Source organism: Pantherophis guttatus, chromosome 9 (genome assembly GCF_059756535.1).
Source record: "Pantherophis guttatus breed Tessera chromosome 9, ASM5975653v1, whole genome shotgun sequence".
Lineage (NCBI taxonomy): Eukaryota > Metazoa > Chordata > Lepidosauria > Squamata > Colubridae > Pantherophis > Pantherophis guttatus.
Genome location: NC_142071.1, coordinates 32,532,044 through 32,550,643, shown reverse-complemented (window position 1 = coordinate 32,550,643; position 18,600 = coordinate 32,532,044). Strand labels below are relative to the sequence as shown.

General features: G+C 51.9%; 3 protein-coding genes across 3 annotated transcripts; 1 reads left to right on the top strand and 2 right to left on the bottom strand.

Moving 5' to 3' along the window:
• Positions 1–585: 585 nt before the first annotated feature.
• On the bottom strand, positions 586–5,880 carry LOC117670180 (myelin protein zero-like protein 3). Its single transcript, XM_034425146.2, has 6 exons — positions 5,069–5,880; positions 4,669–4,835; positions 4,300–4,510; positions 3,820–3,985; positions 3,519–3,573; positions 586–1,349 (listed from the first exon to the last, which is right to left on the bottom strand). The coding sequence occupies exons 1-6, from the start codon at positions 5,124–5,126 to the stop codon at positions 1,323–1,325; spliced, it is 684 nt and encodes a 227-aa protein (XP_034281037.1). The 5' UTR covers positions 5,127–5,880; the 3' UTR covers positions 586–1,322.
• Positions 5,881–6,625: 745 nt separating this feature from the next.
• Positions 6,626–12,828, bottom strand: MPZL2 (myelin protein zero like 2). The gene is made up of 7 exons (XM_034425150.3): positions 12,705–12,828; positions 10,606–10,971; positions 10,048–10,214; positions 9,325–9,535; positions 9,102–9,237; positions 7,761–7,838; positions 6,626–7,512 (listed from the first exon to the last, which is right to left on the bottom strand). Coding segments are annotated over exons 1-7 (1,083 nt in total). The 3' UTR covers positions 6,626–7,511.
• A 494-nt stretch (positions 12,829–13,322) lies between these two features.
• Positions 13,323–18,220, top strand: CD3E (CD3 epsilon subunit of T-cell receptor complex). Its single transcript, XM_034425151.3, has 6 exons — positions 13,323–13,581; positions 15,036–15,062; positions 16,072–16,275; positions 16,480–16,632; positions 16,854–16,900; positions 17,608–18,220. Exons 1-6 carry the CDS (start codon positions 13,515–13,517, stop codon positions 17,662–17,664), a joined length of 555 nt encoding a protein of 184 aa, XP_034281042.2. The 5' UTR covers positions 13,323–13,514; the 3' UTR covers positions 17,665–18,220.
• Positions 18,221–18,600: the final 380 nt, after the last annotated feature.

Below are 18,600 nucleotides of genomic sequence, written 5' to 3'. Positions count from 1 at the left end.
CAAGTGCCTGCAAAAACCAGGACTAGAAGTCTTGATTCTCTTAAAGGCCAAGTGAATGACAATCATTTCTCACCAAAATAAGAGCCAAGAAGGTAACTGTGGCCACTCACATTGCTAGTGCAATACATTTAGCACACAGTTATTGTCACTGAATGTAAAGACTATTCCAATGGCTCTGAGTAAATTCCAGAACTTCAGCCCCATAGCCACTCTAAGCTTGCGTGGAACTTGCGCGTGTTGGGTGTTCAGAAGTGGCTCCAAAGGGGCCAGGTATGATTGGCCCTGCTCACTGAGCCAGAGGGAGGCCCCAGCTGGCCTCTCCCTTAAAGGGAAGGAGAAGAGCACTCAGGCTCTTGGTGGTAAACTGGGGAAGACCGTTGTTTTCTTTCATCATCTGCAAGGATTTTTGGCATTTGGCTGGCAGCAGAATCCTGGTCTTTCATCCTTCTGGGCTGGAAGGTTATTCAACCTGCAGCAGCCCCCACCGCAGTCCGGTTAGGTGCTGTCCAAAACCAAAAGCAGGGAAGGCAGGTGTGTGCTTTTCCCAATTCCTCCCCTCCCCAAACCAAAAAGACAAAGAATGGATGGAGTTGGCACAAGGCATTTTATTGGTTGTAGAAGGAGTGGTTTTCTGCAAAGGAAAGCGGACCAAGGAAGAAAAGAAAGGGAGGGGGGGTGGATCTGCAGGCGAAGGCCCTAAGGCCAGCATTCCCAAGGATGAGAGTTGGGGACAGCCAGGGAACATTTAGCTCCAGCCGGTTCATATGCATTTCCACGTTAAGGCATAGGAGACTTGGCCCTCTTTCCACAGGAGGCCCAGATCCAGAAAGATAGGGAGGGGCCTTGCAGCCACTGTAGACATGTGCTTGTATCCAGCAATGGCCACACTGAAGCGGCCGACATTTACTGCCTACAGGGGAGACCACGAAGAGCCTGATCATGTGTCTCTAAGTGTCTCTTCACCCTCACCATCTTTTCTTCCGGCTGTGAGCTCAAACTATATGGGTGGTTTCTCAGGACAGAAAGATCCTAGAGAAGAGCTTGAGACAATACTCACATTTCATGAGCCAGAAGCTCATGAAGAAGAAGAAGAAGAAGACACCCAAGAGCCTGGCTGCCAGAGAGACCCTCCGCTGCCCCCTTTTCCAGGCCTATTCACAGGGCAAGAGAAGGCAAGAAAAGAGAAAATATCAAATCAGGATAATTCCTAGAATGGAATGAAATCCAGTCATTTTACTCTAGGTAAAGTTCCATTCGTTGGAGATTTTCTGAGCTGGATCTTGGTGGTGCTGCCAAAGACACGCTTTCTCCCACTGTCAGTGTCAGTACGGTTCCTCCTCATCAGTGTCCTGAACGGGAGGTAAGAAATAGCAGTCAGGAAGGGAGCCGAGGAGACCCGCGTGCCCTTCGCTTGGCTCAGCCATTTGGGCCACAAGTGCTGCTGGCTCAGGCCCAAAGAGGGTGTCTCGGGGGTGAAGATCCCAGCAAGAAAACCACCACTTCCCCCTCTGCAGAGGACATCCCCCCCCCCAAATAATGCAAGCAACCTGCAGGTCTCTCCTGCCAGCATTCAATTCACACAGCAAAGGCAGGCAAGCAAAGGCAGGCAAGCTCACCCCTCTTGCCAGCAATTGGCATGATGCCCAAGAAATGCCACTCGAACTAAGACCTATTAAGAGTTCGGCCCTGTTTTACACCACTAAAGGGTGGTGTGGCTTTGACTTGCTGATGCTGGCAAACCTTAGACTGAAGCTTTGTATAAGGAGGTCCTCTTTTATTGTTCTGAATCTATCTGAGGGATGCCTCTCACTGATTACAGGTAGTTCTCTACTTACAACAGTTCATTTAGTGGCTGTTGAAAGTTACAGTGGCACTGAAAAAAGTGACTTATGACCATTTTTCACACTTATGACTGTTGTAGCATCCCCATGGTCACTTGATCAAAATCTGAATGCTTGGCAACTGGTTCATATTTATGGCAGTTGTAATAACCTAGGGTCACTGATAATCTTTTGAAACTTTCTGACCAGCAAAGTCAATGGGGAAGCCAGTTTCACTTAATAACCGTGTCACTAACTTAGCAACTGCAGTGATTAATTTAACAACTGTGGCAAGAAACGCCATAAAATGGGGCAAAATTCACTTAAATGTCTCGCTTAGCAACAGAAATTTTGGGCTCAATTGTGGTCGTAAGTCGAGGACTACCTGTAAATCTTCTCATCCCATCAGGTCTGGCAGGTCTCATCGGCTAAGTAGTTTCCTCTTACGGAACTGAGGAGCAGAGCCTTCTCTACTGTGGCACCCGTCCCATGGACCATCATCCCTCTCCCCACTTGTGGCTAGCTCTTTGGGGGGTGGGATTCTCCCACAGGGGATCCTGCATCCTGGCTGCATCATAAGTAACATTCGGATGCATTCCCTCACGATCTTGCTCTTATATTTAAGTGTCCTTTATGAAATATTTCAACTGTTGATTTTATTGTACATGAACTAGAATTAATTTGTGTGAGGAAGGCAGCTATATACATTTGATTGATTAATAAATAATAAATTGATCTTCTATGCTCATCGATAATCTTCACGTAACACCTTAAATGGAACTGGCAATTCTACAATTAAACAAAGACATGGCTAAACGGATTGGATTGTGTTTTCTGACAAGATTAGTCAGTTTCACGTTTTCTGCTTTGTTTGCCCCCTAATCGCTGCCCGCTTTGGAATGTTCTTGTAATGGAAACTAATGTAATGGTACTGGCAACCCAGGGCTGGGAGCCACAGGTGCGGCATACAGTTTACAGCACTCTTTCGAAGTCTCTTCCTCTCCACTCTGTGGAGGGAAGAGGAGGAAAAGAAGGAATCCTTTCTTCCCTGACCCCTTCCTTTTGCCAGTGGGATTTCATTGCTTTCAACGTGTAGAAGAGCAAATAGCTTACTCTCTTGTAACCCCTTCCTTTCCAAACCACAAGGTGGGGGGAAACAGTTCACACACACAGGTTGTGTATTGAACATGATGGAAGTCATATGACAGGGATTCTGTGAAGGTCATTAATGGTCATAAATTGAGTGTAAAGTTATTTTTTTCAGCACCATCACAAGTTTGAACAGTTGCTGAATGAGCAGCTGGTAAACAAGGATTATGTATGATTCTAAGTTACAACATTTGCTGGGAGATGAAGGACTTTTCTCTGTCCTCATTTTCTATTCCGCCAATAACTTCACTATCTCCAGCAGGTCTCCCTTCACTCCCAACTACAGAGCCTTGTTGGCATCTCCTATATAACCTCCTATGTATTCTGTTTGAGTCACCTTTTTGAGCTCAGCAACCCTCCAGGGCATTCTGAGGGCAGTCTAGGCACTCTGCAATGAGCAGCCTTCAGTGTCTGCTGGTTCTCAGGGGGGGGGGGAGAATAAGAGGGATGCAAGCAGGGATAAGGCTGAACTTCTGCTGCCTTCCCAGTGAGATTCCATAACGTGGGGAAAATGCAAAAGATTTCTCTCTTAAAGGACTTTTGGCTTACCAGGCACTGCATACAACAGCTAACCAGCCGCTCCCTGCAGCCACTTTGCTCAGGTCTATAGAAAAAGGACAGGGAAGAAACCAGCTCAACCACTAGCCCAATCATTTGCCCCTCTGCTCCTACCAAGTGGGCCTCGGAGCCCTTTGAGCATTGGCTTCTCCTTCTCAGCTGCCGCTTGGCCTGGGGTGCAGCAGACGGAGGGCCATCTTTAACTCCCTTAAGAGGGGCTGGGGGCCATCCCAGCCCCTCTTCGAAACCTCCTTTTTCTCTGCCATTCAATCCCTCCCCGCATCGCTCTTACTCTTCAGAGACTTCAATGGAGGACTTCTTGTAACCAAGCTGCCTCCTTGCTTTCATCAGCCCAGATTTCTGATTCATCCGAACCAACAGCAGAACCACCACGATGCCAGAGGGAAGAAAGACCAGGATGGAAAGCAGTCCAGATGAAGTCAACTGGAAGGAGGCACCTTTGGAAACAGCAGGATCCGGCAGGCAGAGCAAAACTCCCTCTGGCCAGCTACTAGAGCAGCCCCTACGTGAGCCTACCAGAGTCCCCCAGGTCCGCCTCCCAGCACAAATGCCCATGATAGGGATTAGCACAGCCCCCTCTGCTACCCAAGGCACCCCAAACTGGAAGACATTCTGCAGGGCAGGCAGAAGGACCCCCGCCCTGAGCCAAGAGGCTCAGACTTTCAGGAAGCAGCTGGCAGTGGCAACCCAGTGCCTGCCGGACACCCCCCACCCCCCGTTCCTGTCCTGGGCACTGGGCTCTCTGCTTTACCTCTCTGGCTGACTGTCAGGAGGGTTTGGGGAATGTTGTGCTGCACATCAGGGGGGTTCTTCACAGAACAGGTGAAGGTCCCGTTGTCCTCCAGGGTTGGATTCCAGATCATAATTGAAGCGTCCTGCTTGGCCACATCGCCAGCCCAAGAAACTCTCTCCTGGAAGCTCCCTCTCTTGGCTGGGTAGGCACTGGACTGGTAGTGGAAGACCTGGGGGAGAGGGGGGGAAGGCGTTCCAGAGCAGAAGAGCCAACAGCAGCCAACCCCCCCCCACCCCAGGGAGAAGGGGGCACCAGGCTGCGGGACTCCTTTCATCAAGCCACTTCAGGGCCACCAAAGCAGCAGAACCAGGGACCTCCACAGCTCACCGGTTCCAAGTTGCCGCCTGCAAGAGGCCGGTAAGTCCAGTCGATGGTGAGCTTCTCCGTGACTGGAGCGGAGGATTTGAACCAGCACTTGAGGGTCACCGGCTCACCCACAAACGCGCGAACTTGGGCAGCGGCCTGGATCTCCAGCAGGTGGACTCTGGCAACCGCTGCAAGCACAGCCGCAGCGCGGGTCAGTCTCCCGGGCCCGTCGGGAGGGAAAGCAGACCGGCGCGGGAAAAGCGAACACCCGCCCGAAACCTCCTTCCCGGGCCCATCGCCCTCCGGGCCTGGGGGGCAGCCGGGCGGGCCCCTGGCTGAGGCTTCCCCGCGACCCCAGCGACCCTTCCCCAGCTGGCCGTCCTCCCGTCTCCCAGCCCCGCCGTGCGGCAGCCCCGCTCACCCAAGAGGAGCAGAGGCAGCGCGGTCGCTCCGCCGGGCTTCTTCCGCTTCGGCCCCATCTTGCCGGGCCCTGCCTCACCTGCCGGGCCGACCGGCCGGGGAAGCCGGAAGAGGCGGGCCCTGCTCCGAGGAGCTCTGCCAGCGCTGGGGACAGGCGCGTCCCCTTTTGCCGCCGCTGGTCTTAGGAAGCCGGGGGGGGGCGCTCCCCGGGGAAGATTTGGGGGAAACCGGCAGATCTGGAGCGGATCTGGCCAGAAAGGGGGAAGAGAGCAGGAACCCCATTGGGGAGACCAGACGTCCGGCACCGGTCAAGGCGCTTTGGCCGCTTTTCAACCTTCTCGGGAGGGGAGGGCAGCTGAATAGACTAAAAGAGGCGGGCAGGGCGGGCGAACCTGCCCGAGAGCAATTTTTTTTTAAATTTGATTTATATGCCGCTCTTCTCCGGAGACTCAGGGCGGCTTACAGTGCGTTAAGCAATAGCCTTCATACTTTTGTATATTTTATACAAAGTCAGCTTATTGCCCCCACAAACTGGGTCCTCAATTTACCTACCTTAGAAAGGATGGAAGGCTGAGTCAACCTTGAGCCTGGCGAGATTCGAACTTACTTTAATTGCAGACAGCTGGTGTTAAATTACAGTGCCTTGTCTGCAGAGCTATCCAGGCCAGAGCTATTGTTGCCAAAATAGGGGCCTTCCGAATCTGTCTGTGCAGATTAAAGATCAAACACGATGCAAGAAATAGAAATATTACAGCTCTTGAAGGCCACTCGTGGTCTGCATGGTGTATTTGTATTTGCCTTCAGCTTGGTTTGCTGCCTGGGCCCCAGCTTGGCCACCCAGGACTTGCTAAACCTGAACCAAACAACTCCCATTAACATCTCCGGAATGCAATGGCCCAGCCCAGCCATGACTTAACAAGTAATCACCTCACATCACCTGACCAAGAAAGAAGAATTTTAGCATGGAGGTGAAATTGTATTTTTCTTTTTCTTTTATCAGTGCGACACCAGTAGCCTCATGTGCAAAAGAGGCTCTGGTAGCCATTGTGGTCCTTCGTCAAGATGATTGGTCTGCAACAGAGTTCTTCTCTGCAAGATGGAGCAGGCTGGGTTTGGCCAGAAGGCCCTTCCCAGCCCCAGCTGCCGTCCCAAAGCCTTGAATGAGGATCAGCCGACTGCGCCCACTGAGATCTTGCTCCAGAGGCCATTGGAGGACAAGGGAGTTTGACCCAGGAGAGGCAATGTGATCACCACACATTCTGCGGGTCTCTTAGGCAGCATTACCCAGTCCTCTCTCCCTCCCTCCCAACCCAAGACCAGACACTGCCAGAGACTCCACGCTACTTCCCCATGATCTGCTACACCCGCCTCTTAGCTGCCCCCTAAGTTCATCTGGGTCTCCCCCTTGCTCCTCCTGGGCCTCTGGGCAGGAACTTCTTTTTGTGCTCCCTCCCAGGATTGTAGTTTGCAGAATCCACACTTCTAGGTCCATCTGACTTTGAGGAGTGTGCAATTGATCTGGATGGGGTGCCATACTACATTCCATTAAGCTAGTCACTTTTAATCCCAGGCAATTGTACCTTTATTATAAAATATTCCATTTGCATATAAAATTTAACAAGACACTTCAAATAAATTAGTGTATGAAAGTGTGTCACCTAAGGATATGAAAGAGTGCCCCATAAGAAATCCATCGGACAGTCCTCTAATATCTGAAGCTTGTGAGTTTTAGAGGTAGCTGTTGGCAGGGTTGCTATAGTGGTGCTGCATAAAAGGGGCTCAATGGTCAGAATTTTTTTTTGTCCAGGGCTCTTAAATCCTCCTGAAGGAGAAAGCAAACCCTGGTTTTAAGGAGGAGATTTATGCTGCCAGCCTGGGCTGGGGGACCATGAAGGAGACAGAATCGCTGCCCCTAGCAGGAACTGGTTCCTCACTCCCTTTCAGAGATCCTCTGCCTGCACAGAATCAGGCAGGGTTCCTGCTACTCCAGGCAGGGCGGGCCACAGAAAAAGGGGCTTGATCCTGTTTGAAGAGAAGGCCCTTTTCAAAGTGGTTGGGGGCTCCCCCTTAGCCATTTGCCTGGGCGTTGGCCCAGGAAAGAGAGCAGAACAGTTGGCAAAGTGGTTCCCCATCCCCTTTCGCCAAGCTTTGCCTGGCCAGTCTGTCTTGACCAGATCTTCTGCTGACCTCAACTAGGTGGCCAGTGCCCTGAGGTCTTCAGTCACCAAGCCAAAGGCAACCCATACTCAAGGTGGGCAGGGGAGGGCTGCTGCTTCAAGCATATGGAGAAGACTGGCTAGGCAGACCTTTGGTGTCACATGGGCAGAAGGTGAGGTTTTGTCTCCTACAGGCCTTCTGTGTGCAGGAGGTCTTCTCCTTCAAGGCCAGGAGCACAAGCATCTTTGCCATCTCCACTCCAGCAGGCCACACCATCCATGGGTGGATCTGGAAGAGAAAAGCACACAAGGAGTTATTGTGGGAGGGGCTCCCGGGGAGGGACTCACCCAGGCCTCCCAACCGGGAGGAAGCCTGAGTGGCCACAAAGGCTAGACTGGCAGGTGTGGCAGCAGCCCCTCCATCCCTGGTCTCTCTTAGAGGGAAGGGAAACTTCAGCCTCCCACCTCCGTCCTGGAGTAGCTGGTAACAGCTCCTGCCCGGTGCCAGTCAAACCCCTCCAGCTCCAGCATCCTTACCAAGACCGACAGGTCCCCTGTCCTGACAGAGGGGTCTCCTTTTCCTCTCCGCCTTCCTTCAGTTTCAATTGCTCTGACCTATTTGAGAAGAGAGGAAGGGCAGCAACTGCAGGTCAGGAGGCAGGAAGATGGGTGGGATGAGATGGGGCAGGAGGTGGGTGGGAAGATGGGGCAGGACAGCTGGGTAGGCCGTTGCTGGCTCAGGTTGCATTCAGGGGTGTTGGTGGGGGATGCTCTGGCTGCCTATTCCTGCTGGGGGGCTGCAAAATCACTGCTGAGTCCAGCCACATCTGCCTTTTACCGCCAAGCCATCCAAGGGAGGCAAGGGGGTCTTTTTGGAGGGGCTCAGCTGTAGGAAGCAGAGGGGAAGATGAACATTGGAACCAGATGTTGCACTGTACATATAAAGCACCCACAGAGTCGATCAATAATTAGCCGCCTCCCTTGTTTGTGACCTGCATCTTCGATACTTCCACCAATTCTTTTTTGTTTTTTATCTTTTTATTGGGGATTGTACCAGAAATATACAATAGAGAATTGAGATATTTGATTGTGAATGTATTAACAGCGGCTAGAATTGTGTTTGCTAAAAATTGGAAAAATGAGAAAATACCAACGCAAGATGAAGTTATCAAGAAAATTATGGAATGTGCTGAAATGAGCAAATTGACATTTGAAATTAGAAAACAAGAAGATAAACAATATTATAAGATATGGGATTTATTTTATCAATGGCTAGATAATAAAACATGGAAATGAAATAGGGATGAGACCAGTATAACGTAAGAATGGTAGAAATATACAAAATATAATGCAAAATTATATGACTAAGAATGTTATAATATAAATATTTGAAAATAATTTTTATGAGAAGAGGGGTAATGTTATAGTTGAATGATTAATGAGGATTATATTACAAAGATACTTATTAGATTGGTAACATGAGAAATTAGATAATTACTAGTACACAAAAGATTTGTAACCGACTGACACACCGTTTGCAATTGTATGGATGATGGATTTATGTTTTATGTTTTGTTTTAAAAAATAAAAAAATTCTCTAAAAAAATAATAATAATAATAATAATTAGCCACCTCCCTCCTGGCTGTAGGGAGAGGCCATTCAAAGGAACCTCCTGTGTAGTCTCTGATTAGTCCATTTCAGTCTGCTGGGCAGCTTCAACTCAGCCGTTGGCAGGGCTCTCTGGGGTTTCTGGATTCTGCTAGGTGAATTCAGACCATGCCAGCTCCTCCTTAGCGGAGTTCCATTTCCACCCACCTGCACAGTCCTCTGCCTCAAAAGAGTGCCACCCAGGAAGCCAGTCCCACCCTGCAACTCACCTGCCCACCTCCCTTGTCTTGTCTTGCTGCGTCCTTCGCCAATGACGCCAGATCACCACGACCACAACAAGGATGACCATTGCAGCACAGGAAATGCCAATGGTGAGGAACAAAATATGCACCTCTGAGAAGCTCCCTATCCAGAGACAACAGGATGGCAGGTGAGGAGGAGAAACACAAGCGTAGCAATTCCAGACCCCTGCAGCCCACCCGGGCCACTCACTTTTCAGCACAATACTCAGCCGGATCTCGCCAATGACACCGTCCACATCAGGTGGGTTCTTCACATGGCACTGGAAAGTCCCATTGTCCTTGGGGCTCACATTGTGGAGCATAACTGAAGCGTCGTCTTTGTGTACGTTGCCATCCCAGGTGATTCTGCCTAGGAAGCGGCCTGATTTGGAGGGGTAAGCCTCCAAGTTGTAGTAGAACACCTGAGCATAGCCAAGAGAGCACCAGCGGCGGCGTTAGGCAGCTCCTGGTCCTCGCTTAGCAGCATATCCTGCACCCCAGTCCAGGGGATTTCTCAGACCATTTCTCTCACTGCTTTGTGAAAGGACTCTGGGAAGAGAAGCACCCTGCCCAAGGCTATGACGCAGAACTTGCTGCAGAAGCTTCCCTAGAGCTTCTCTGGAAGAGAGTTTGCCTGGGGCTTGGGGGCATACCAAACCTTCCTCTCAGTGGCAGCTACCTCTGTTTGAGTGGACCGGCAGATGAGACTGGGCCGAGGCTCCAGCATAAGGGCCCTGAATTCCTTCTGGGAATCCTGCCTGCTGAGCCAAATCCTGCCTGAGCCAAGTGCTCTGCCCTTCCCCTTGGCCCGGGGGGGGGGGCACTGTCCTTTCTCCCCAGGTGCCTCGGAGCCGAGCCCCCACCCCACCCGCTGACCCTTAGCAGCCTCTCTGCCCCACCGCACCACACCGCAAGGGGACTGAGCATGACTGACCGCCTCCAGGGGCTCCTTCAGCTCTGACTGGAAGTACCAGGAAACCGTCAGCTTCGGCCCCGCTGGGACTGGACTGCGGAAGGTGCACTTCAAGCGCACGTCGGTCCCGTTCAACGCTTCCAGGGTGCCAGAGGTGAACGTTTCCATAGCTGCCAGCGGCCCGAGCGCTGCAGGGAGAAGCAGAAGGGGAATGCCGCTGCAGGGGAATGGCCGAAGGCGCCCTGCCGAAGGAAGCGCAGAGCGGCGCCGCTTCCTGGAGGTGGCTGCTGCCCAATGTGCGGCGGGTGAGCCAGCGCGAATTCCGCAGCGGGGAAGGGCGCTGCTGAGCAGGTCGCTGCTCCGACGTGCAGGAACTCGTCGGCTGGGTGACGCCGCCGCCCAGGGCAGCCCCGAGCGTGGCGGCCGGGGTCCGCAACCGCTGCAGGGGACGGCCTACAGGCGGCGACTCCGCGCCTCTGCCTTCCACGGGGTCGGGGTCGGGACCCAGGATCGGGGTCCGCAGAGAGGCGGCCCAGCCGGGGCTTCCACCGCCGCTCCGGCCGGGCAGGCTTGTCTTACCGAGCAGAAAGAAGCCCCAGGCGGCCGCGAGTGCCGGGGGGGCCATGAGCGGGGGCGCCTGCCTCTGTGGGATCCAGCCAGCAGCTCCGCCGAAATGCCTCCCGGAGCTGGAATGAGCCGGGCGCGTCACGCAGGGATTGGGAGCCTCCCACGGGACGCCCGCCCCCCGCCCCCGCCCCCGCCCCCGTCCTCCAGGCCAGGAGCGGTGCTGGGGCCGGGCGCCGCCGTCCTGGAGCTCCCGTGCACCGGAGCGAGGCGAAGACGTCCTCTCCCAGGAGCCGTGGCCCGCGCGCTCTTGCCTCCCCCGGTGCCGGGATTTGCGGAAAGCCCTAGAATTGTTAGGGACCGTCGAAATAAAAGGAGATTCTGGCCAAGATCAAGTGTTGTTTTTATCAGGGCAACCTGATCTACCCAAATATGGGATGGAGCATTCAGCTTCCACTGCTTCCCGCGTTCGAATCCCAGGAGGGTATGGCTAGCTGACAAGAACTAAATAGCTTGAAATAGATCTTTCCTACTCTCCCTTTATTTCTTTGTCGGTAAATATAAATTCTTGCCAAGATTGTCACCACCCGCTAAAGGTAGTGCCAAGCCTGGCCCAGGACATCAGCAACAGCCTCCCCAGGGAAGGGGAACCTGCTGGGCCTTTTCCCAACCTGGTATCTCCACTTAGCATGGGGTGAGTCTGACTGGCCCCAGAGTGGGGTGGGAATGGAGATTTTGCAATATCCTTCCCCCAGGAGTGGGGAGAGAATGGGGATTTTGCAGTATCCTTCCCCTGCCATGCCCACCAAGCCCACCAAGCCATGCCCACAGAACTGGTAGTAAAAATATTTGAATTTCACTACTGGGTGAGAGGGCTAGAGGGAACCACCATCCCTTCAGTCTTTTTGCTAGAATTAACACTTAACAGCCAGTGAATTAACTGCCCAAGAGCCACCATTCTGCTCTCTCTTTCCCCCACCTAACATTCTCTCTCTCTCTCTCTCTCTCCCTTCCTCCCTCCCTCTTTCCCTGCCAATCTAACTGGACGTCTTACAATGCAATGTAATGCTATTCATTGTTTTTGACCAGTCCACCCTCAATGTAAAGAATTCTTGTTCCTTATCAGGAAAGAGGAGGAGGAGGAGTCAGTCATCCAAACCACCCCTTGAATAAGAACAGCAGTAGTAGAGAACCTGTCCTCTCACCCTGGGGGCTCCAGGAGGGAGCCCAGCATAGCAGACCCAAAGGGCAGCCCTAGGGGACAGTCCCTGGGCCCCCAGACCCAGCTGGCTGGGTGCATCCCTTTGCAACATCAAGGCCAGCTACAGCCTATTATTCCTTTCCACAGAAAAATTACATTGATTGGTTTATAATTTCGTTTCATTTATACTGTTCCAGTCCTGGGGACACTTGACACAGAGCAACATAAAACACAGAATAAAAATAACAAAACAAGAGTGTACAATTCAAAATATAAACTGTCATGGAAAATTGCTGAAGGAGCACACCACTAGGGAGAAGAACTGTGTTTATTGCAAGGACTGTTGAGTGTCTGCATTAGAAGAAAAAGGGGCCCCAAACTACGGGAAAGCCAAGATGTTTATAGAAGTTAGAGCTACAAGGCAGGAAGTCTTCGGAATCTGATTGGCTGGCCACTTGGGCTACGTGGCTGGGTCAGTCTTGTCCTTAGGCCAAGGGAGCCTTTCTGGTGGCCACAGGAGCTGGAAAGCCACTTGTGAAGGAGAAGGTTGGGGTTCTTCACCCAGTTGGTTTAAAACCGGCTTGTGGAGGGCCTTGTCTGGGACTGGGTGTATGCGTCAATTTGAGTCTGAATGAATTGGGCAGAGAGAGGACGGTGTGGGGATTTTGTTTGCTGGGTTTATTTTCGGCACTACACCTCTGGCACCTCCAGATGACAATCTGAACATTAAAGTATCTCTTAAACAGCTCCCCCCTTCTCCCCACCTCCATCTTCCTAAGAAGCAGTTATTGTGACTGGTGAGGCTACAGGAGCTGACTGCACATGCTCAGAAGTCTCTCTCTTGACCTGAAAAGAGGAGCTTAAGTTTGGCCAGCATCTGATGCCATCAGGCTGAGCTCAGGCCGATGCCGACCCAAAACGCAGCAGAGGAGGGGCTCCAGCCAAGGCCTGGCAGGACCAGGTGGTAATCCCAGGGAGGCACCATAGTGCCTGAAATTAAAACCTTGGCTCTGCTGTGCCTGCTTGCCATAGGGCATCTCTGCCACACCTGCTGGAGTGGCAACTGTGGTAGAGGAGTGGATGTTGGTCAGGGAGGGGTTGCCAGCTGTGATGACCAGAGGAACTCAAACTGGGGGCTCCCAAAAATATCAACCAATTTTCTTGCCAGCCAGATGTTTGGAAGGAGTTTGCCTTCGCTTTCTTCCATCACAAATGTTAGATCATGGTCCAGCCTTCTCCCTTGGATTGACTGCTGAGCCCCCACTGAAGCACCAGCTGGGTCAACCTGCTCCAGTTCCCAGTAGGGCCTCTAGTGGCCCAGAGGCTGTTTCCTGCAGAGAAATCTGGCTGTAGTTAAGGGCTAGAGTGTGGGGGTGGGGAATTGAAGAGGTAGATGGGGTGAGTGAGGGCCTTTTAGGCCCACAGCCTGTGACTGCCTCTTCCATATTGCTGGAAGAGCCCCCTCCCTCCCCGAGTCCCCAATTGAAATCTCCTGCAGGGGGTGCGGCTGAGCGGCCCCAGCTCCATCCGTGCCTTCACTGAGCTTCAGCGGCTCGCTCCTCCTGCTTTGCTAGAGCTCCCACTTCCTGGCAAGGCTGGGGCCACGGAGGGTTTCTTTCTCTTTCTTTACTGATTGCTCAGCTCTGTTCTCGAAGCCCTCCTGAAGAGAGACGCAGCAGGTTCGCCTGGGAGACCCCTCAAAGTACCAACAGGGAAGCAACGGATGGAGGGCAGGAAGATGCCTCTGGGGCTCCATTTGGGCGCCTGGCTGCTCCTCCTGTTCCGCACAGGTGAGTGCCGCTTCTCCAAGGAGGGCTGGCCTGGGGCCCCCTCTGGGCTTCTGCTTGTTCCAGCAGTCAGACTGCCTGGCTTCTGGCCCTGCGGGTCAAGGTCCCCTGGGGGCCCAGCCACATGGTGTGAAGGGAGGCAGCCGCCCTACGGCTGCCTTTCCCAAAACTTCAGGCCTGACGCCACCAAGGATGCCTGTCTCCACTTCCAGGCAACAGATTGATTTCAATGACCAGATCCTCTAGAAGAGATTTCTTGCAGTTAATTGGTGATGTGTTGGGCAAAGGAGAACTTTTCCTAGATATTACAAATCATTTCCCATCTAAATGTTTTCCACCCAAATTTTGTTTAACAGACCGGGTGGTCATTTTCTCCCCTCCCCCAATGCAGGTAATCCTCAATTTACAGCCACAATTAGGACTAGAACTTTTGTTGCTAAGCAAAGCAGTCACTAAGTGACCCACGTTGAATTTTATGACTTTTTTGGCTGCAGTTGTGAAACAAATCATGCAATTGTTAGTTAAGCAAATCCGGCTTCCCCCATTGACTTTACCTGTTGAAGCCCTCTGCGAAAGTTTCAAATGACAATCATGTAACTGTGGGGATGCTGTTGGGTTCACGTGTGGGGACTGGTTGTAAATAACTTTTTTCAGCCAGCCCTGTCATAACTTCAAACAGTTGTTAAACAAATGGTTGTAACTCAAAGACTACCTGAAATCTCAGGGTGCTTGGGGCAGATTCCAGGGTGCTGTGTGCTAGAAGGCTGAGTTGTGGAGGAGAGGGTCTGCTGATCAGGTTGAATCGCTTGAGTGGGGGGGGGAGCCTCTCTCTTTCCAGCTAAGGGGGTCCCTTTCCTCCGAAGAGCCCTGGTCAATATATCAAAGGAAGGGAAGCAAAAGTCCCATTGAGCAGGAGGAGGATGGGGAGAAGGAGCACCGGGGTGTGTGTGTCTCTCGCTGCGTTATGGAGTGGAGTCAGTGGAGTTGAGTCTCCTCTTCAAAAAAAGGTCCACAGGTTCTCTTTTAAACATGGGTGACCTAGTTTGGCATAGGAGCCATCTGACCCTGCAAAGGAAGCTTCTGGAAGATTCCATGATGTAAACACAAGAGGCCTTGTGATCTCTCTGTCTTCGGTGCAAGGCAAGAAAATCAACACCTACACGTTTTCCGCTGCCTTTTCCTGGGTATGGCTGCTGTAGTGACCACGAGGAGCTCCAGAAAGCTTTTCAGAATATTTGCCACGTCTCTGATTTGGGGGCCGATTGGATGGAGCAGCCCCTCCATTTCAGGGGCTCTGGGGAGAGCAACCTGGTCCACAGCTTGGTCTCCAGCTTTGCTCAGGCTTCATAAAATAAATGGTTTTTAAGGTGCTGAAGGGAGCAGCTTTATTCTGGACACCATGGCAGTTATGTGCTGGTGAGAAAGTCTTAACCATTTTTTTCCCCTTCTTTTCACAGCCAGGCTTGTGGAGGGAGAGGTGAAAGGTAAGGAATGGAGGGAGGGGCCTTTAGGACTTTGGGTTATGGCTGGAAACAAGTCAAAAAGGGAGCTGTTGTCCATGCAGCCATCAGGAACTGACCCTGGCACCTTTGCCCCAAACCAAGAGCCTTGGTAGTACAGTGGTCTAAAGCACCCTGTTATTAAGACCAGCTGCCTGCAATTACTGCAGGTTCGAATCTTGCCAGGCTCAAGGTTGACTCAGCCTTCCATCCTTTCTAAGGGAGGTGAAATGAGGACCCAGTTTGTGGGGGCAATAAGCTGACTTTGTATAAATATACAAAAGGATGAAGGCTATTGCTTAGCGCATTGTAAGCTGCCCTGAGTCTCCGGAGAAGGGCGGCATATAAATCAAATTAAAAAACAAAACAAAAACCCAGCTGTGGTGCATTTACCTGGGTGGGTTTGTGAGTGTTGGCTGAAAAGAGGAGGCTTCTTTGCCACCAGGATTAAGAAAATGGGAGGCTCCAATCAGGCCCAGCTTCTGTCCTGGCTCCCCCAGGGGTGGGGGTGGGGGGCATGTCACTCTTTTGAATGAAAATGGATGCCGTTGGCAACATGCGGCATAGGCGGTATGTTCCACATCATTTCCTCTGAAGAAACTCGGCTTAACGAAAATCCAGGAAAGCATTTGGAGATGGTTGCAGAGTAAGAATAGCAACATCTGTTCAAAGGTAAACTACTGTAAATTATCATTTAAAACTGCCAGCGACTTAACACCTGTGGCAAAGCAGGCCTGCTTCCTGTAAGCATACCAGTCCTCTCCCCAAACATGCACATGGGGCAAAGAAAAAAGCCACAAAGTCTGTACTGGGAAGAAGGGAGAGAGATGTTCCCCTGGAGGGAGTGGGGCTGTGGGGCGCGATCTCATAGTCTCTCCCAGGAGTCACTTGGCAAAAAGGCAGCCACACTGCTCTTCCCGGTGAGATCCTGCTGGATTATTCGCCAGTGTTTGTGCCCAGGGCTGCCAGGCAGATTCTTTCTCACTTGCCATAGAAATCAAGGTGGAAATCGCTTCGGAGAACGTGTTTCTCATATGCCCGGAAGAGAAATCCCAGTGGTGGGACACTAATTCCCAACTAGGAAACAAGAGCACCCTGGACATCTCTGGCCCAGATAATCTGCTTGAGATCGAAAGGGGGAAAGAATTTTCCTGTGGACAAAATAGCAAATCCTGGAAGATTTATCTGAAGATCAAAGGTCAGTCAGGGCTACGGTGTGATGGGGCCTCTCTGCCCTTGATGGGGAAGGGGGGGCTGGGAGGCTGCTCCGCAGTGTGAGCTGCCTGGTGGACAATCCCACCCCACACCTCTAGCCCCAGGCAGCCAGAGCAGAGAAGACCCTTCCTCCAAAGCCAGCCTGGTAGAGCTCCTTGTTCAGCTGAGGCTTCTGGGTTTCCTGCAGGGTGCAAGGACTGTGTGGAGCTGAGCTTCGGCCTCGGGGCTGGCATCATTGTGGCTGACCTCCTGCTCACTCTGGGAGTCCTGCTCCTCGTCTACTTCTGCAGCCAGAAGCAGCAGGCCCTCTTCAAGCCAGGTGCCCCACGGCGGCTACAAGGTTAGTGCCTCTCCCCACTCCCCTTCCGCAGTGGAGAAGGGCTCCAAGGAGGCTGACAGCAACAACAGGGACAGATGATTTTGCAAGTCCAGGCAATCACTGCAGGAAAAAAGGACAGTGTGTGTGTGTGTGTATGTGTGAGTGTGTGTCCATCAAGCAGTGAAGTGCTGAGTCAGAGAATGGTAGAGGCAACGAACTTTGCACTTTGCTTTTTGCTCCAGGACAGCAAGCAGACCACCCCCCGCCTGTCCCAAATCCAGATTATGAGGTAAGGCCTGAACTGAATATGGAGGGTGGGGGGAAGAGTTAACTCTGTGCAGTATTGGAGGCCGAGGGCCAGAGCTGCAGAGAGAAGACAGGCATGCAGCAGAGGGTAGCTAAGGCCCACAGCCCCTAACCCACCCACCCCACTTCTCTGCTAAGGTCTGTTTCCTGAAGTGAGGATCCAGATTTAGTGAATTTCATCAGTGTTGGCTTTTACAAAGGGAACAGACAGTGCCTCAAAATGACTTTTCCCCTACTTTGGTACTGGCAGGGTGAAGCAAAAATTCAACTGGGAGATTTAGTTCAAAGATGATTTGAGTGAATCTCTGAATCAATTTGCTTTTCTGAATTAATTTTTTAAAATTAATAGCCAAATTGGAAGCTACATTGTGAATTTTTTTACTAATCGGTTTAGAAAATGTAACATTCCAGCCTCATCCCACACATCTTCTTTGAGATTCCCCCAAATAGAAAAGGAATCTAACATGGCTTTAAACTCTATTGCATATAGAAGCCAGCTTCCGGATATGTATTACACAAACAACTGTGAAAACAATCAAAAGCTTTTGAGAGAGAAGAGCATCAGAATCAAGAGTCTGTATCACATACAGCCGAGTGGTCCTCACTTTGCTAATGCCCCTCTTAAACACACATAGCCAGTGTCCTAGAAAGTAGGACCAGGTTTGCCAAAAACATGTTCTGTTCCTACAGCCGATCCGGAAGGGCCAACGGGAGGTGTATGCTGGTCTGGAGCCCCAGGCTTTCTGAGATGCTGCCTCACTTGCCATGGCAAGATGCCAAATGTTCTGGCTGGCCGCGAGAGTCCCCAGAAGTGCCTGCCACTTTCTTCTCCTGTTTGCACTAACCGCTGACCTTCCTGGTGGGGGAACTCCATTTGTGCTGAGTTTTGCAGCTAGAAAATCAGGTGGCTTGGAGAGCTGCATCCCAGGTGGAGCAGAGAGCTACAGGATGCCCAGAGGGCTTCTCAGACTGCAGGTCTCACCTAGGCAAGAAAGGGGCACCATAGACGCCTCTTCTCTCGGGTGGGGTCACTCAGCCACAGCACTGCTGCCCCAAGTGCACGCAAACTCCGCAGCTCCCGTCTCGTCTCCTGGGCAGAGTCTGCTGTTCTGGCTGGGGTGCCCAGGAAGTGTCCACTAGAGCACCTGAGATGGCATGCCCGGTTGGTCAATTTGTGCTTCAGGAGTCTTAAGCCCACTTGCCCTGGCAGGGAACCCCATGATGAAAAGAAGGCCTGCTTTTACATTTGTTTTGATTGTGCTTGCAAAGAATCCTAATAAAGCTCCGTTCCATTCACCCCAGAGACCCTCTTGTGTCTTTCTTCTCTGATATGGGTATTACTGGAAGCAGACTTGGGGGGAGACCTTGGGGAAGGAGGGGGCAGAGCGAAAAGAGGAGGTGCAGGGGTGAGACATTAAAGCCCAGATCTTCTCTGCTTTCCCACCCACCAGCAGTGCCCCAGTAGGAGGAGAGGCAAAACCAAGGTGGAAGGAGAGGAGTCAAGGTCAGATAGTACCACCATAGCCCTAAGATTGACCTGGGCTTGGCCCACCCTTCCCGCTTTGAGAACCAGCCAAATGAACCCTTTGCTGGTAATGAGAGGCAGCATCACTAAGGCTTCAGCTGCATAAGGAGGTCCATCAGCACAAAATCTGGCAGTTGCAGTGGGGAGGAAAAGCTGGG

Bases quoted from the DNA above. Each gene is read 5' to 3' on its own strand.
- CD3E (XM_034425151.3), top strand. From the start codon at position 13,515: ATGGAGGGCAGGAAGATGCCTCTGGGGCTCCATTTGGGCGCCTGGCTG. The intron at 15,063-16,071 runs GTAAGGAATGGA...CACTTGCCATAG, and splicing joins TGTGGAGGGAGAGGTGAAAG to AAATCAAGGTGGAAATCGCT. The intron at 16,901-17,607 runs GTAAGGCCTGAA...CTGTTCCTACAG, and splicing joins TCCCAAATCCAGATTATGAG to CCGATCCGGAAGGGCCAACG.
- LOC117670180 (XM_034425146.2), bottom strand. From the start codon at position 5,126: ATGGGGCCGAAGCGGAAGAAGCCCGGCGGAGCGACCGCGCTGCCTCTG. The intron at 3,574-3,819 runs GTAAGAGCGATG...CTTTTTCTATAG, and splicing joins TCCATTGAAGTCTCTGAAGA to ACCTGAGCAAAGTGGCTGCA. The intron at 1,350-3,518 runs GTAAGCCAAAAG...CCTCCCGTTCAG, and splicing joins GCTGTTGTATGCAGTGCCTG to GACACTGATGAGGAGGAACC.
- MPZL2 (XM_034425150.3), bottom strand. From the start codon at position 12,828: ATGCCCTATGGCAAGCAGGCACAGCAGAGCCAAGGTTTTAATTTCAGG. The intron at 10,215-10,605 runs GTAAGACAAGCC...TTCTCCCTGCAG, and splicing joins CTGGGGCTTCTTTCTGCTCG to CGCTCGGGCCGCTGGCAGCT. The intron at 9,238-9,324 runs GTGAGTGGCCCG...GTCTCTGGATAG, and splicing joins GCTGAGTATTGTGCTGAAAA to GGAGCTTCTCAGAGGTGCAT.